Source organism: Peromyscus californicus, unplaced genomic scaffold (assembly GCF_007827085.1).
Source record: "Peromyscus californicus insignis strain IS unplaced genomic scaffold, ASM782708v3 Scaffold_4__1_contigs__length_199733344, whole genome shotgun sequence".
Taxonomy (NCBI): Eukaryota; Metazoa; Chordata; class Mammalia; order Rodentia; family Cricetidae; genus Peromyscus; species Peromyscus californicus.
In genome coordinates this window covers 168,573,508-168,592,142 of record NW_026294562.1, presented here as the reverse complement: position 1 = coordinate 168,592,142, position 18,635 = coordinate 168,573,508, and the positions used below count along the sequence as shown (strand labels likewise).

General features: G+C 45.9%; 1 protein-coding gene across 1 annotated transcript in view; it reads right to left on the bottom strand.

Annotated features, from left to right (window-relative positions):
• Positions 1 to 1,614: 1,614 nt before the first annotated feature.
• Positions 1,615 to 18,635, bottom strand: part of LOC128125608 (MHC class I-like protein MILL2) — a 39,559-nt gene continuing 22,538 nt past the window's right edge. Inside the window, 5 exon segments of the mRNA XM_052763188.1 lie at positions 1,615 to 2,588; positions 15,305 to 15,444; positions 15,446 to 15,815; positions 16,858 to 17,133; positions 17,736 to 17,999. Of these exon segments, the coding sequence (XP_052619148.1) occupies positions 15,336 to 15,444; positions 15,446 to 15,815; positions 16,858 to 17,133; positions 17,736 to 17,999 (1,019 nt within the window). The 3' untranslated portion in view covers positions 1,615 to 2,588; positions 15,305 to 15,335.

Genomic DNA, 18,635 nt, shown 5'->3' with positions numbered 1-18,635 from the left:
CCCAGTGAGGGGTTGGGGTGTGTCTCAGTGGTAGAGCCCCTGCCTAGAATCCCCCAGTGAGGGGCTGGGGGGTGTGTCTCAGTGGTAGAGCCCCTGCCTAGAATCCCCCAGTGAGGGGCTGGGGTGTGGCTCAGTGGTAGAGCCCCTGCCTAGAATCCCCCAGTGAGGGGCTGGGGTGTGGCTCAGTGGTAGAGTCCCTGCCTAAATCCCCCAGTGAGGGGCTGGGTGTGGCTCAGTGGTAGAGCCCCTGCCTAGAATTCCCCAGTGAGGGGCTGGGGTGTGGCTCGGTGGTGAGGCCCTGCCTATCATGTCCGAGGCTCTGGGTTTCATGCCCGGAGTACTAGCCTTTTGTAAAAAGCACTAGAACATTTCCACATCAGATCTAGAACCACAGAAACCAGGCAGCGTAGCACATGCTTGCAATCACAAACCCACAGAAGGCTTACAAGTTCAAAGTCATCTCTGGCTATGTAGGGAGTCTGAGGCTAGTCTGGGCTGTAAGAGACCCTGTCTCCACCAAAAACACACAATGTATTTCTTCTGCCATAAACCACAGCTCTCTCTCAGGAGTTGGCACAGGAGGAAGGGAGGGGAAAGCTCATTTGGCGTCAGGCACCTTTTCCAACACCTGGGAAACTTCCATGATAAGCAGTAGGTTTTCCTTCCTCTTTATTGAGAGAAGGAACTCTCTCCCTGCCCCACCCCCGCACCATGCAGGTAGTTCCCAGGGTGTTTCTACCCATCACCCTCAGTAACTCAGACGACTTCTGTTTAAAAGTTTTTTATTTTTATTTTTTAAATGACGCCCTATGCTGTGAGGATCAAAGTCCTGGTGGGGGTGAAGAATTCTTGGACACGCTAAAAATCCTGCCCATTGGGAGATGGCTCAGTAGTTAAGAGCACTTGTTGCTCTTGCAGAGGACCCAGGTTTGGTTCCCAGCACCCACATGGCAGCTCATACATAGCCTTCTGCAACCCCAGTTCCAGGGGATCCAATGTCCTCAACTTCGTGGGTACCAGGCATACACCTGTGGTGCACCTACACTCTTGCAGGCAAAACACTCATACACATTAAAACAAACAAACAAACAAACAAACAAAACAAAACCATAAGCACTTTCAGTCCAGGAATGTGGGGTCTTTGGATGAATCTGCCAGCGGTTCCTAATTCACAGCTCACAACGCTTCCTATTGTTCAAATCCCCATTCTTCCTGTCCCACCACCATGGGTACTCCGCCATTCGTACCCCTGCTCTCTTCAGACCCAGAGACCAGGGAGCTTTTGGGTTTCACCTGACCCCCTTGCTCACTACTTCAGGAACGGGCTTGTGCAGGTTCTGGAAGGAGGTTAACTGCTGCTTGAACAGGAACTTCTCCATGTTGGGTCTTAGGGTCCTGAGTCTGATCCAGAAGTTGGGGCAGGCATATTTCTTGGTTCTCAAGAGGATCCTTACTTTGTGGGGAGAGATTCAGGTTTGAGCTGGAGGTAATGTTCATTTAAATAACATCCTGTATTATTTACTGAGCACCTACCGTGTGTTCCACCCTCCTGTTGGAGGAACAAGGCTCTGAACAAGAGATGTTCAGATGTTCACAGATCCTAGTGGGTGAGGCAAGAAGTAAATAAAAAAACCAGTAACTATTTCAAGAAGAAATATATTTCACACAATTACTCTGGTTGTCTGGAAGTTTCAGGGTTCCGGGAAGCATATTAGCTTTGACTTCTATTTGGGATTTCATGGGAGGTAGGGGTGTGGTGGGCAGGCGTTTGATGGGCTGGGTTCCCATAGTTCCCTCCTTTCTCCACCAGATGGCGGCTTTCCCTCATTCTCCGGGCTTTCTAGCCAGCATTTGCAAAAGCCGCCGCTGAACCCGGAAGGGTTTCTGTTGTGATCCATCCCCAACTCCCTCCTACACACAGAGCAGTTCGCTCGTGCTAACCTCAGCGACAATCATAATAGGAACTACCAGCTGTATAAATTTCCTGGGTTTTATGCTGGTGTCCCAAAGTCACACATTTCAGTCTCTCCTGCTTGACTTAATCAGCTCAAGAAGCCAGGAAGAAAGGTCCAGAGGAGGGCCCGCCGTGAACGAAGGGCGGGGAGGAGAGGAGAGACCCCCTAGGCGTGGAACTTTTAAAAGGTTGGAGGAATTGTTGGTGTAGAAAGAACTGGGGTGTGTGAGGAGTGGGGCTTGCATTTCATTCCTAGGGCACAGAGTCATGTGAGTGATTTCGCAACTTTGAGCGATCTGGCTGCTGTTGTTGGGAGACAGAGTGGAAAGTATTGTGAAGCTACTGATGTTCTCGGAGGGAGCTCATAACCGTGGGAAGTTCTGGAAGCCAGCTTGCGTTCACGAGGGAAGCCAAAATTAGTGTGGCCAGCGCGTGAGAAGGCAGAGAAGACAGAAGGTGACCAAGTTTGTGATGGTCCTGCTGGACCACTGGCGCTAGCCTCACCCCAGTGCCCCTCCCCTCCTTACCAAAGCTGGTGATCCAGGCCAGAGGAAGGCGCCTTTGCCGAGCTCTGCACTTCTGGGTGAAGGCTGACTGGGGGAAACTTCGCTGCTCCTCCGGGGCATTAAGGGCCCTGGAAACATACAAGCAGAGGCAGGTAACTGTGCTATGAAAACCAGATTATCAGTGTAAGATTTCTGAGGCGGCTTAAAAAGAGACGGAAGGCGGAAAGAGGCATCGTGACTCTGCATAGACCGGACCCCATTTGTTCATGGTAACGGGACATAGTCCCATCCAAGTGGGTGGATGAAAGAACGACTGCAGGAAAAAGATGTCTGTGACCCGGTATAGGAGCGGAAATGACTGCAAGGAGTGTGTGTGCGTGTGTGTGTGTGTGTGTGTGTGTGTGTGTGTGTGTGTGTGCGCGCGCGCGCGCGCGCTCTCGCTGTCCCTCCTTTCCAGAGTTGCCTGTCTGCACCGAAGCTTGGAAGTGTAGTCTTCCCCCCCCCCCCCCCAGGAAACCTATCAATCAGGAGAAACCCCACGACATGGACCCTCAGCGTCAGAACTTCAAGTGAAAACAAACAAACAAACAAAAGCACATTTGCTCAATCCTGACCCGCCATCCGGCTAAAACTGAGGTCAGCCTGACCCTCGGGCGTGCACAGTATTTACAGGAACCGTAACTCACCGGCCATGGTTCTGCATGGCGACACAGCTGTGCCCTATTCTTGCTGAAGTTCATATCCTGTCATGCCAGCTAACAGCCATCCCAGCCACGTCACCGGATGCACCAAACTTGTGGTTTTACCTCTATAACCCCCCTGCTCCCTGAGCTCCGGGCCTCTTTATCATGTGATCACAGGAGGGCGTGCTTGGGTGGCTCAATAAAACCTCCAAATCCACGAGGAGTTTGTCCTGCTCTCCTTCTCTTGGTGAGAAAATGACTACAATGGATGACGTAACTAGAAAACATGACTTTTATGTCAGGTGTGGTGCATGCCTTGAGTCCCAGCACATGGGGAGTGGAGGCAGAAGCCAGCCTCTGCTACATAGAGACTAGCCTGGGCTGTGTGAGAGTTTGTCTCAAAAAATAAACAAAAACAAACCAAATAAAACGTTAAACACTTCTCAAAAAAAAAAAAAACAAACAAAAAACCATAGTGTGTGTGTGTGTGTGTGTGTGTGTGTGTGTGTGTGTGTGTGTGTGCCAAAACAGCTTGACCACACAGCTGCCATGACAGGCTTGGAGGCCCAGACACAGCTTCTGTGACAGGCTTACTGGCAGGCAACAGCCAGACCCAGGAAAAGCCATGAGTGGACCCCACCCAGGCAGGGCCTGCATCTAAGGGGAAATACCTGACATTCTAAACATTCCCAGCACCCCTAGACAAATGTCAACCAATCAGGGTCCTACACCCTGGAAATCCCCTCGCCCCAACCTCTGCTATGATAAAAACTACCCTGCCTGAGCTCAGGGCTCAGAGAGACCAAGCCTTGGAGCTTGAAAATAAAGGTGCTTTGCTTTTACATATGGGATTTGGTCTCCGTGGCAGTCTTTTGGGGGTCCCAGCGATCTGGGCATAACAATACAATTATTACAGGTCAGTTAAAATATCAAGATGCATTGTAAAACATTTCCCAGCTCCTTATAAGTGAGCTGGTCCTCAGGGAGATCTCCTCCAGATCAGTTCTGACTTGAGTTCTCTACATCCTGCAACGGGGGCCATGTGTTGTCCTCAGCAATAGGGTCTCACCTTCTGGCTCTTTCCTCTTTCTCTCCAAGCAGAAGAAAATTTTTTTTATCAAAGGAAATGATTGTTATAGAAAGATAGACAGGAGACTTCAAAATATAGTACAGATTTTTTTTTTTTTTGAGGGGGCGGGGAGGGAGTGGAATCTCACTGTGTAGGTCTGGCTGGCCTGGAACTCACAGAGATCCCGTCTCTGCCTCCTGAGTGCTGGGATTAAAGGCTTGGACCAGCGTGCCAGGCTTGAGTTTTCATTTGGAGAATAGTTACTTTTATTAAGCAATGCTTTCTACATTTTGTGATAAGAAAGAAACCATCAAGCAAGGACAAGACATAAAATACAAAATGTGTTTTTGGTAAAATATGAATTTAGAAAGGGAAAGGAAATAACTCTCAGAGGTCAGGTCACATGGGTTTGTCCTAAGGTAAAGGATTGTTCTAGAATGGAAATAGATTGATGGGGCAATAATGGCAGTTTAAGCTGGAACTAATTGGCTTTACTTAAAGGTTACTAAACACTCCCAGGGTCAAATTTCAATGCCCCAAGGTTAAACTGGTGATAGACATTTACAAAAAACTGCCACACAGAACAGGATTTTGTCTTTTGTCTTTGTATTGAGCTGTTAAAGAGTTGAAGTTTGGGGGGCTGGAAAGATGGCTCAGTGGTTAGGGGCATTTATTGCTCTTGCCTAGGACCTGAGTTTGAGAGACTTTACTCACATCAGATGGCTCATAATCACTCATAACTCAAGCTTTGGGGAGATATAGCACCCTCTGCTGGCCTCCATGGGGACTGCACTCATGTTCACATTCCTCTCTCCCCACATAGACTATTAAAAGTAATAAAAATATATCTTTTAAAAAATTAAAAAAAAGTTGAACTTTGTGTTTTATCCAGATGTTAAGTTTCTATGTTTTCCTACAATGTACCGCTCTGACTTGCCAGATAGCCACAATGGGAAAAATTCTGTTAATGGGTATTACTCCTGTCGGGGGCATTTCTGTTAAAAATTACATAATAATTACGAAGCATTACTTTTTGTGTATGTGTGAGTGTGTGTTCTGTGTGTGTGTGTGTGTGTGTGTGTGTGTGTGTGTGTGTGTGTGTGTGTGAGCTGGTGCTCATGAAAGTATGTGGTGAATGAGTATAGAGAACAGAGGTCAGTCAACCTTGGGCCTCCAAGGCCTCAGTCCAAAGCGTATGGTGGCTTCAGCCATAATTCTTACAAAATTCTCCAACAGCTAATTAAAAAAAAGGAAGGGGGGACAATAAAATTTCTATGAAGGAAAAAAGGAAACAAAGAATTAAGCAGATGTTAATCCCACTGAATGAAAGTAAAGACCATCACCAAATTCTTTGGCCAAATTAAGCGAGCTGTATTTTCTGTTAGACAGGGCTACCCCCCCTAAAGTGGGGGTTTGAAAAAAAAACAGGAGAAGGTAGAGTTTAGTCCAAAAATACCTGCAAGACTGGGGGGAGGTTTCAAAGGTTGGGGGATTTCCAGAGGAATTTTGGTTACTTGGGAACTTGGCAGAACATTTTAAAACGATTTGGCATAACATCTTTTCAGGTACATTCAAGGTGTGAGTCAAACTCCATGGAGGGGGCATGTCAAATTCCAGAAACAGGGTAAAGCATGGTCAGCTTGAATTTTGCAGCACACAGAAATGGACTTGTTCTGGCCTTATGACAAAATGATTTCCATCCTTAAGAAGGAGTCAGGCTGGTCCACCATCCCCCTTGTCTGTGTGTCAAATCCTCGATAGTGACTGGTCATTTATATCTGTTGCACAGGCTGAGATGCCGGTGGACCACAAGCACCTTCGCATTTTCTGTTTGGTGAGAGACAGAACTTCTATCATGGTTAGGGTTTCTCTATGTCTGATTGGTTAGCATAGAAAGAATAATTTTTCTTAAAGCCATCCTCTTTGTTCTGTATAGAGCAGGTCAAGTGCCTTATCATATTGGAGAACTATTTTAGCTAATGAGTCTAGTCTACCAGTTGACAGAGCTTAGCCTATTTGTGGTTTTTTGTTTGTTTTTGTTTGGTTTTTCAAGACTGGGCTTCTCTATGTAGCCCTGGCTGTCCTGGAACTCACTCACTCTGTAAACCAGGCTGGCCTTGAACTCACAGAGATCCGCCTGACTCTGCCTCCCAAGTGCTGGGATTAAAGGCATGCGCCACCACTGCCAGGCAGTCTGTTTGGTTTTAACAGGTACCTTTTTTGACAACGAAGGAGTTTGGTATGCCAATAGGCATAATCTATATGGTTATATATATATATATGTGGCTATATATATGTAGCTATATATATATGTGTGTACATATATGCAGTTATATATTTATGGATATACATACATACACACACACACACACACACACACACACACACACACACACACACACGGAGTTCCCTTTCGATTTAACATTCCAGTCTTTGTTGAGGACAACAGATGATGTCTTCTCCTCACTACTTCCTGCTAAAATTAGGATGCTGTTGTCAGGGTGCAGGAAGGCTGGAATGTCAGTCAAAAGCTGAGAGGGGATTAGGGCAATGGAGCATTCATCAGCTGCATCTGGTTTACTGACCCAGCTGAAGAGACGGGGAGCAATTACACCGGTTGGAGTGGTTTAGATCAGTTTTCAAGTCCAGGGCTTATGGTTTGGGGACTGGCGTGGTGTAGTTCACCTTTGGAGCAGTTTGTAGTCCACAGCTGATGCTGCCCACCAGCCGAGTGGGACTTTGCCGAGACAAACACAGACTGTCGACAGAAGTTAAAGAGCACCAAGGAAACTTTTATATTTGGAGCTTACTGACGCATAGTCCTGGTAGTTGTGGGAGGGGAGGAGTCCGAAGACCAGGGGAGAGAGGGAGAGAGAGAGAGAGAGAGAGAGAGAGAGAGAGAGAGAGAGAGATCTCACCCCCAGTACAGGCTGTTGATTGACAGGAGTACTTGTCTGGGGTTCTTTTGATCTGTGAGAGGCAGAGCCAAGTCTTATGACTTCTTCCACTTCCTGAGCTTACAGGAATTATTTTTAGATAAGATAAAAGTTTTAGACATATTAGCATTACCACTACTTGGAATCTGTACTGAAGTCCTCATTATAGATAAAGCAGTAAATGGTGTCTGTCAAACAGCTGGAGTAGACTCATGTTTTTGAGTCATAGCCAAAGCCACAGCTTTGGGTTGAGAAGTATGAACACTTTTTTGGTCCAGAGGGCTGGATATAGATGGGACAGAGATATTTTTAGCCTGATGAGAAGCTCCTCAATCCTATATTTAGAAGACAACCAAAGGAAAATTAAAATCTTGAGCTTCTGACTCATAATAGTAGTCAATGCTTTACCAGCGTCTTAGAAATCCATTGATCAATGTTAAAACTCTGGGCCTTTGAAATCTTTGTATAAAGACAGTGTAGAGTAATTTGTATGTATTTATGTTTTTCTTTCTTAGTGTTCTGGTGGAAGCTCCACCTCAACTTCCCTCCCCATCTCTCTCTCCCCAAACCCGCTCTCTCAAAGCCCACCAAACAGCAGACCCTCCCTTAGAGCTGCCCTCTCCCATTCTAGACCCCCACCCACTCCCTCAAAGCCCACCAAAAGCCAGCCCCCTCCCTGGGGCTGCTCAAGACCATGCCTACAGATTACTTAAGGCCTGGTGGCTATATTTGTCATGCAACTCTTCCCTGGCCTTTCCAAGGGTCACCCAGGATTGCTTTGCTCTGTTCATTAAACATGGATTTATTAATTCAGTTTGATTTGGCTTACTACGTCAGTGGTGGTGGCAGATACCCAGCAACCTAGGATTCAAAACTTATCACTTAGCTCTTTATAATTTATTTAAGTTTTCATAGTCTCAGACCTTTGTAATTTGTATTTAAAATGTTTTCTTAAGTCTCTCAGAATGTACATAAATTTAAAACCTTTTTTTTGATTCAGTCATTTACCACGAGACACAGGTGGTTGATTGCTGAGAGCTGCCATTACAAAGCAAGTTCCTAAATAGTAGAAGTTGCATCCGAAGGCTGTTTACCCCTCGATATGAAGCCTGTTAGAAAGGATAAGCTGTGAGTTTGCCTTTCTCATCAGGAGAATTAATAGCTCTAGACAGGCAAAGCCAGATTATCAAATATGAAATGCATTAACCAGGCAGCTGCTGTTAAACTGATATAGCTACAGTTAGCCGTCAACACCATCAGAGATCTGAGGGTAAATTATAGCAGGAAGAATAATCCAAATGGTCTCCATATTGACTAAAACAACAAAGACTTACAGTTACCTGGATGGTTGCCCTAGGCTCCGGTGGTAGTTTTTTGGGGACAGAGGTCAGTCTTTGGCTGCCACAAGGGATAGTATTGAGCATAGACCTTCAGCTGCCAGGTCCGGAAAATCTGATTTTCCTGTGGGGAAGGCACCTGGGAAAACTGACCTTGCTTTGACGAGGCAGAACGTGACAGTCAACTCTACAGTTTGGTTAGAGCCTTGGCAGCAGGCCAGTCATGGGTAGCTCTTCCCAGTGGTTGAGCATTTCCACAGTCAGGTCTGTGCCCCATTGTCTTCTTGGGAGTCCGTGGGGCCGTCTCTAGGAGCTAGCATCTCTGTCTATCATAGGAAGTTTTTTCATTAAACATTTTAAATGCCATATCCAGCAGATCTTTGAAAAGTGTTGAGGGCTATCTATTAAGTATACCTGATTTTAAATAAACTTTGTGTTTCTAGTTATTTGTTTAAGGCTTAATCTTGAATATATACATTGGAGACTAAACGTAATTTGTTCCCGTAAATAAATTACATTTGTAGCCAGCATGACTACAAGCATAGTTCTGAACATATTAGTTGTTTATAAGGTGACTATCAACCCTCATACCGTAATTCATTTATTCTACTCTCATACAGTATATCCTGACTGCAGCTTCCTCTCCCCCACCCCTCCCAGTTCCCCCTTAGTTACTTTTTTAAACAGTCTAGAACAAGTTAGTAGCTTCTATAAGATTAAGATTCAAACTCAGTTTTAAATTGATTGGCATTATTGTTTTAACATTAGCCCTTAGAATCACTGACCTTGCTGTGGGGGTTTCAGACTGGGTGTGCTGTTGGCCTAGCAGAATTGAACAAGAAACTCAGTGGCCATTGATGCCCTCAGCTATGGCAAAGTTTGCTACGAGTATCCAGCACCTGCATATCCAAGTATCTGGCCTTTCATCCTGTCATGTAGTCCTTGTCTTACTTAGTTCTATCGTTGTGAAGAGACACCATGACCAGGGCAACTCTTTTTTTTTTCCTTTCCTTTTTTTTTTTTTTTTTAATGCCAAATGCTGTTTATTGAAGGAGGGAGGAGGTCTTAAATACAGACTTACAGCACAATGGGAGAACCCTGGAGGGCAGAAGTTCGAGGGCAGAAGTTTGCTACCTATTTTACAATCTTGCATCTAAGCTGTTAACGCGCGCATTATGCAGGATACACAGACAAGGAACTTCCCTTAAGCATTCAGGAGGGTGAAACCTGGGAGGGAATTAGCATAGGGAGGATATCAAGGTCAAGGTCAGCAAGCAAGGCAGCAGTTACCCAAAATGGGGCCAGGGCCCTACAGGTCCCCCTTTTACTAATAAATGAGCTTCTGACTTAGGTTGCGTGGGATGTCAGCAGGTCACCTTACCCGTCATAGAGACACCTGCCCAGGCCACACAGGTGCTCTGTCTTAGGTTGGTGAGCACCCCCCAGGCATTACCCGTCTCTGAATACTCATTATCATACAGGCTCAATAGTATGTAAGCTGCAGAGTTAACTGCTGCCAAAGATCTCAAAGTGGCGCTGGGCTTGCAATCTGTGTGTTCAACATAGAAAAGACCAACAGAAGTCCTAACCCACCCATAGCCAGTAGGCTAAAGGCAACTGAGCCATTCCCTTCCTTAATGAGCAGGGCAACTCTTAGAAAGGAGAACATTTGACTGAGGTGGCTGCTTACAGGTGGAGAGATGGTAGCGTGCAGGAAGACATGGTGTTGATGTCATCTTGATGAGGAGAGCACAACAGGAAATGGACTGTGACTCTGGGTGGTATCTTGAGCATATATTAGACCTTCACAATGACACACTTCCTCCAACAAGACCACACCTCCTAATGGTTTTACTCCCTTTGGGGACTATTTTCTTTCAAAACACCACTTTCTACTTCTTGGCCCCCAAGGCTTGTAGCCATATCATAATGCAAAAATGCATTCAGTCCAACTTCAAAAGTCCTCGTAGTTTATAACAGTTCCAAATTTGTTTCTAAGTCCAAAGTCTCTTCTGAGACTCATGCAATTTCTTAATGGTAATCCCTGTAAAATTTCTAACATATAATGGCACAAGATATACATTACTGTTCCTAGACATAGGGAAGGGAGCATAGTGAGGAAATACTGGACCAAAGCAAGACCAAAAACCAGCTGGGCAAACTCCAAACTCTGTGTCCCTAACATCTTGGGGTCTCCAAGGCAATCCAGGCTTCAACTTCACAGCATCACACAATGGCCTCTCTGGGTCTCCACTCAGGGACACCCCGACACATGCCTGGCCTCAGCAGCTTTCCTTAGTCTTGAGGGCAAATTCCATAGCCCCTTTCTTCTATCCTTAACTCCAGAATCACATGGCCAAAGCTGCCAAGTCAACTATATCTTCACCAACTTTCTGTGTTCAATGGTTAGACCATGCTGGCCTCAAGAGATCCGCTCACCTCTACCTTCCCAGTGCTGGGATTAAAAGTGTGCACCATCACACCTGGCTCTAAGCTTTTCTTTAATTCCTATTCACAAGTTGGAAATTTAGCTGGGTGGGATCTTGCCCTGAGGTCACCACTCTCTTTATTCCATTTCTTAGTCTGTTTATCTCCTTGAACACAGGACTTGGCTCCATTCCACTTTTTGGTGTTTCTTTTCACCTTAAATTTTACATTTTGCAATTTACCCTGCTCGGCTTGATTCTTTTCATTATAAATCTTCATTAGAGTTAACACCAATAACCACACAACAGAGTCAATACTAGGCTGCTTTGAGATTTCCTCTGCCAATGGAATGAATTTAAAACTCTTCACTTTAGCCTCAGGCAGAATCTTTGGACAAGGGCAAAAAAGCAGCCACATTCTTCACCAAAATATCACAAGAACGATCTCTAGGTCACATGCTAAAACTCTCCTCTGAAGCCTTTGGAGCCAGGCCCCCACAGTTCATCAAATCTCACCCAGCACCACTGCCTTCCATGCCCTGTGCATATTACCAAAGGCATTTTTGTTTTAACGCAAGACAAACTTTAAGATGCTGTCTTTTCTCCAGAGTTCCCTGTGGGATAGCATTGTTGAAATCCTCATTTTCCTCTGAGTTTTTTTTTTTTTTTTTGATTTTGTTCTTTTTTTAAAATCCCCCTAGACAGGATTCCTCTGTGTAGCTCTGGCTGTCCTGGAACTCTCTCTGTAGATCAGGCTGGCCTCGAACCCAGAGATCCACCTGCCTCTGCCTCCTGAATGCTGGGATTGAAGATGTGAGCCACTATTGCCTGGCTTTTTTCTTTTTTCTTTTTGGCTGTTTTGTTCTCTTTTTTTTTTTTTTTGTCACAAAATCAGGTGTCTCATGTCATAGGACAGACAGGAAACTTTTAAATAAGCATGCTTGGGTTTAAAGAAGCAGGAGCAATAACCCAACTCCACAGCCAGCTTTTCAATAAAGCAGAACTGCTGTGGATATCGCTCTGTATAAATAAAATGCTGATTGGCCAGTAGCCACGCAGGAAGTATAGGAAGGACAAGCAAAAAGGAGAATTCTGGGAACAGGAAGGCTGAGTCAGGAGACGCCAGTCTGCCATCCAGGGAGCAGCATGTAAAGGCAACAGGTAAAGCCACGGAACACGTGGTGACATATAGATTAACGGAAATGGGCTGAGTTTAAGTGTAAGAGCTAGTCAATGATAGGCCTGGCCTAATGGCTAAGCAGTATAATTAATATAATCTTCTGAGTGATTATTTTATAAGCGGTTGTGGGGTCCATGGGGCTGGGCAGGACTGGAGAAATCTCCAGCTACACAGAACAGCATAAAACAATATTTCAATATTGTCTAGATCTAAAAAACATCTGAATCCCTGAAAAACTGAATTCAGGGACCAGAGCAAGATGAGAACAGAGAAAGCAGCTATGGCAAGCCACCAAAGTGGCCACTGCTCCACTTCCCCCTGCTAGGTCCCTCCCGACTCCGTAGGCCATGGTTTTCCTAGGACAAGGAGGCGGAAGGAGTTGAACAAAGGAGATTAGATTCAGGGATCTTGTTCTGAAAAGAAAAAGGAGGGATATAGAAATGATAGGTTAAAAGGGTAGATTATTGAATCTAATTCAATAAAAAAACTATTAATCTTAACATATTTTATATTGGTATGGATTTTGGTTTATTGATACAAATTTAAAGTTAATTTTATTATGCTATATGTATATTTCTACTCTTATTCAAAATATTGTACTTATATAGATCATTTAAAAGGTAATGTGTAATTAAGAAATACATATTAATAGTCATTTTTTTAAGGTCACACAGAGATATATTTCAGATAGATAGGCAATCTATCTATCTGAATGCTTCAAAGTGCGACAGAATATGACATTTAAAATGTTTTAAGAGGGCCTGGAGAGATGGCTCAGAGGTTAAGAGCACTGGCTGCTCTTCCAGAGGTCCTGAGTTCAATTCCCAGCAACCACATGGTGATTCACACTCACCTAGAGTAAGACCTGGTGCCCTCTTCTGGAGTGCAGGGACACATGCAGGCAGAACACTGTATACATAATAAATAAATAAATCTTTAAAAAATGTTTTAAGAACTTAAATTTTTCATGACAGTGATACATGTCTCCTCCTGGCAGCACCAATCTACTTCAGAAAAGATATTGGGCATTGAAAAAACTCTATATGGAGTTTGCTTTCTTTATGACAAATCTAGCCATGTGGGCAAAGAAACTGCCCTTGCTTCAACTGCTGACAGTTACTGTCCAAACTGGACCAGCAGGATACAAGAAAGGTGACTGCTGAACTTTGCCAAGACAAGGTAGGACAGTCCTTCAGAATTCCTTGCTTCACAGGAAAGTCTGTCAGATATGCTAGGCCTGTAGGCCAAAGGTGGATGACCCAATGTTACAGAGGAACTTTGGGTGACTGTCCAGGCAGCCTGATGTCCCTGTCACTAGGTAACATTTCACCCTTCTGGGGTCTTTGATGGAGTTGAAGAATAGATAGTAATAGTTATAGTTTTCTTTAGTTATGATAAAAGATAAATTAGGTACAAAACTTTGGACTCACAAAGATAAGATAGATAATAGAGCATTTTCTCTAATTGTGCCAAATACAAATAGACTGGATATTGTAACTGTAATTCTTACTTGATAATTGTTTTCATTGTGTATAATCTTACTATGTTAGTTAAAAAAATCTTCCTTTTTAATTAGACAAAAAGGGGGGAATGCTGTGGAATAATTCTCTTGTACACTGTAAAGATTTTTCACCCAAATTGGTTTAATAAAATGCTGATTGTCCAGTAGCCAGCAGGAAGTATAGGCAGGGTGACCAAACTAAGGATGACGGGAAGGAGAAGGGTGGAGTCAGGAGTTGCCAGCAGAGGAGCAGGAGATGGACATGCCGTACTGAGAAAAGGTACCAAGTCACTTGGCAAAGGATAGATAAAAATACGGGTTAATTTAAAATGTAAGAGCTACTTAGTGATAAACATGAGCTATTGGCTGAGCATTTACAATTAATAAAAGCCTCAGAGTGGTTATTTGGGAACAGGGGTCAGGACAGAAAAACTCTACCTCTGTCTACACACCACATACACAGACACACATACACACATACTGTGTACACATACACCACACACACACACCACACACATACATACACACATATACCACACACATCACACATCCACTGCATATACACACACACACAGCAGATATACACACGCACACCCCACATGCACATACACCATACACATACATCACACACAGACACACGTATGCACACACAGCATACACACATACAAAACACACCACACACACATACACACACCACACACAGACACACCACACACAAAAAAACCCACATACACCACACACAATACTACACACACACACACACAAAGATGCATCAATATTAAAGCCCAATGGACTGATGAGAACTCCCAGACAGTGGAGATTTAGAACATTGCTGATTATCCTGGGGCGAGCTTTAGACCCCCTGACCATTCTTGTGGACCTCTGAGTCTGCCCTGCTATCCTTTTGATAAGCAGGTGAAACCTTTGAAAGGTATGAAGGGATCAGTAGCTTCCACCAAGCAGAGTGTCAGGAGATCCGTGCCCCTCTTTGCTGGAACCCATCTACCTGATGTTTCCATTAATGTATTTGAAAAATATCTCGATTGAAGGTTTTCTTTGTTCTACTACAATAGACATGTCATCAGACAGGAACTGCATTGGTACATGGCATTTAGGGAGACTTGGATCTGTGTTCCTGGGCCTTAGTCAGGCATATTTGGCTGCAGAATAACCACGTTCTGTCTCCTTTGTTGTGAGAGCTGGGTTCTTTGTTTTTTTTTTTTTTTTTTTTTTTAAGATTTATTTATTTATTATGTATAGAATGATCTGTTTGCATGTATTTCTGCAGGCCAGAAGAGGGAGCCAGATCTCATTACAGATGGTTGTGAGCCACCATGTGGGTGCTGGGAATTGAACTCAGGACCTCTGGAAGAACAGCCAGTGTTCTTAACCACTGAGCCATCTCTCCAACCCCGGTTCTTTGGTTTTGATTGGCACTGCCTTTCTTCTACTTGGCCTGGCTCCTCAGCAGCCTCCAGGATGTACCTGATGCAGGAAAAGGCTTTCCCTGCTAACTTAGCAGCAAAGAAATGAGAGAGAGAGAGAGAGAGAGAGAGAGAGAGAGAGAGAGAGAGAGAGAGAGAGAGAGAGAGAGAGAAAGAGAGAGAGAGAGAGAGAGAGAGAGAAACAAAAACGAAAAACCCAAACAAACCAGTTCTGTCTCTAGTCACAAGCGAGAGGAAGAAGCAGACCCCCCAACATGGGCTCCTTACCCGGTAGTTTTCTGTTCTTTGTGTTCTGGCTTCAGTTGGCTCTGGCCAGCACCACCACCAACACCATGGGGAGTGCAGAAACAGCTGAGGCGGCTTGGGAGGTGGCAGCATCATGAATGTACTCAGCAGCACGCCCTGGACCTGCCATGAAGTGAGTGGTGACTGTGTCCTATGGGTCCTTCCTGCCCCTGCCTCCTACCCCCTGAGGTGAACGGTTGCCCCATTTTCTCACCAGGGGCAGCAGGGACCTTGATGTCATGGGTTTGGTGCCTCAGGTGGCAGGTGAACTCTGGTTCCTGTCCAGGAAGAACCCAAATGGACACCCAGGTCTGGTAGGTCCCGTCCCCACTGGGCAGGATGGTCCCAGGCCCAAAGGTACGCTGCTGTGTCGGCTTTCCATCCTGAAGCCAGGCCAGGGTGGCCACAGCAGGATACAGGTTAAAAGCCCAGCATGTCAGGGTGATCCTGCCCACTGGGTATGTCCTGTTGGTCACCTTCACCTCCGGGAGGCCTGGGAGAAGATGAGGAAGAGCTGGTGAATGGTGAGATGAGGAGGGCAGAACGCAGACAGCCACACTGTGCACTTTTGCCTCCAGCCTCTACCCTGGGCCCAGTGGTAAGAGGACTGGGGAGGCCGGCAGGCAGCTTCAGTGACGCCTGGCAGCTCACAGGCATCAGGCCCTTATCTGCCAGAAGACTTTTTCAGAGGCCAGAGGATCAACCTTCCAACACATGTGTAGATGATTCTGTAGGGATAGTGGGCTTCTCTAGTCAACCAATGGCTGGCGATCTGACTGACTCTCTACCACAAAGCAGGTATCACACACTCCGGAAGACCGGGACGGACGACCAGACTGTGACTCTAATTCTTTGGCTCATGAGGACTTTGACTGGTCACCAGTGTCTTATCTCCCCACCCCACCCCCATTTCTAGGGCACTTTTCATAATTTTTTTGTTTTTTGTCGTGAGACTTAGCCAAGGAGAAAGCTTTAAGTATCACCTCTCAGGGGCCTTGCAGAGCTGTGCATACCTGTGATACCGGCATTCAAGGGGCAGATGCAGGGTCTTGAGTTCAAAGCCAGCCTTGGCTAGGTAGTGAAGCCTTGTCTCAAGAGACAGAAAACTTAACCCTTGCAGACAAAAGCAGAACATCAGGCAAAGGATCCCAGTCATGGGACATGGGTTGGGTAGCTTGCATTTGAATCTGTAGTCCAGCTCTGTGGCTGGATCCTTCTGTCCTGTCTTAACGCTGATCAGACAAGCATGACTCCATCTTACCACCTAAGCCCAGTTGTTTATACCTATCTTTCTCTCCTTCTGGACCCAGAACATCCCAGAGAAAGAGGCTGATGGAGAGATGGAGCCCTTGTTCCTGTCTGCCAGGGCCTGGTGTGGGAAACCCTCCACCCCAACTTCCAGGCATCACCTTAGACTCTGCCACCCTTATACACACCAGTGAGAACCAGACACCCACAAATACCATGGGAGGAGCCTCTTGGCCACAGGAATATTCCCCTGGGTGCTGGGAACCAACCCTGGTGACAGTTATTACCTGTATCCGGTGGAAAGTTCTTCAAGAAAGCCAGATATCCCTGGAGCTGAGCAGGACATATGTCCTCCAAGAAAGTCTTAAATTCATCAGCTCTGGGTGCACGTGTCTCCCAGAACACCTTGGTCTGCTGGGTGGAGGGCACAGTCATTGTCCATCTGAGAGTCTTCTGGTCAAAGGTGAGGGAGTTCTGCCCATCGTAGCCCAGGCGCCAGAAGCCTCCAGTGCTCTGGTTTCCCTGAAGCTCACAGCCCAAGGTTTCCTGGAGGGTGTGAAGGCCTGGCTTGCCCCAGGCAGGAACCTGTCACCTGCTGTTCCTTGACCTTAGCTCCCCTGAGACTTAGGTCTAAAGAGACTATCCAGCGCTCTGCCCCATGGGAGCATTATTGCATTATTCCCTTAAGTCTGGCTATGCCTTGCTCAGAGTCAGGGCTTGGGAATCATAAATGGGACCTCTGTAACTCTTGTGAGGGGCACCAAAACAGCTTGACCACACAGCTGCCATGACAGGCTTAGAGGCCCAGACACAGCTTCTGGCAGGCAACACCTGGACGCAGGAAGAGCCTTAAGCTGCCCCCACCCAGTGGGGCCTGCATCTAAGAGGAAATGCCTGACATTCCAAACATTCCCTATACCCCTAGACAAATGCCAGGTGGTCAGGGTCCTGAGCCCTGGAAATCCCTTCACCCCAACCTCTGCTATGATAAAAAACCCCACCGTGCCTGGGCTCTGGGCTCTGACTGCTGCCTCAGACAGAGTCCAAGCTCTGAGCTTGAAAATAAAGGCTCTCTGCTTTTACGTATGGGATTTGGTCTCCGCGGTGGTCTTTCGGAGGTCTCCACAATCTGGACATAACAACACCTCTAGTTCTGCACACTCACCCTTCTTCTGGCCCTGCTGGCTTGTGACCTCAGCCAGCATCCTCCTGAGTTGCTCCTCCTTTTTCTGCAGGCCCTCAGTCTCTCTTGTCCAGAGCTCAGCTCCTGCATGTCCCTTGATCTTGGGCCCCACGGCCTCTGCTCTCCTGCTGTGCCCGTTGTAGCGCAGGAAGAGCTCATCATCAGCGTATACTAAGACTGGGAATGGGTGCTTCCAAGAGTCCTCTGGAAACCAGACTGTGAGGTCATAGCGCAGTGTATGGGTTTCTGAGGGAGCGAGAGAAAGACGACACAATTGACAAGCTGGTTTTCACAGTCAGCTCTGCCTTGATGGATTGAACTCAGACTGTATTGTGCTGCTGTGTGAGTGTGAGAAGCCAGAGGGGTGTTTTGTTAGAGCATGAAAGAGAAAAGGCGCTCGGAGTTGGGGATTAGGAAATTCTGGCCCCTCACCACAGGGTTTGAGACAGTAAGTGGAGAGTGGAAATAAACATGAGTTCTAATCAGGTCCTTTGAGACAAAGGGTTTCATACAATTTTTGAGCTGTTTATTAGGTCTATAGATTCAAAATATTCTGAGAAACAGTTCTGCAACTTATTCCTAAACAATGAACCATAGATGTTGGTAATTTTAAACTCATAGGAAGTAATGGAGACAGAGTTGGTGTAAAAGGGGGGATAATAATATCCTGTCAATTATTTTGCAAGCTGGAAAACAATAATGTATTGCTTGGGTTGGGGGTGGGGAGGATGGTGCACGCCTTTAATCCCAGCACTCATGAGGCAGAGGCAGGCGGATCTCTGTGAGTTCGAGGACAGCCTGGTTTACAGAGGTAGTTCTGGAACAGCCAGAGCTGTTACACAGAGAAACCCTGTCTCAAAACCCCCTCCAGAGAGAGACAGA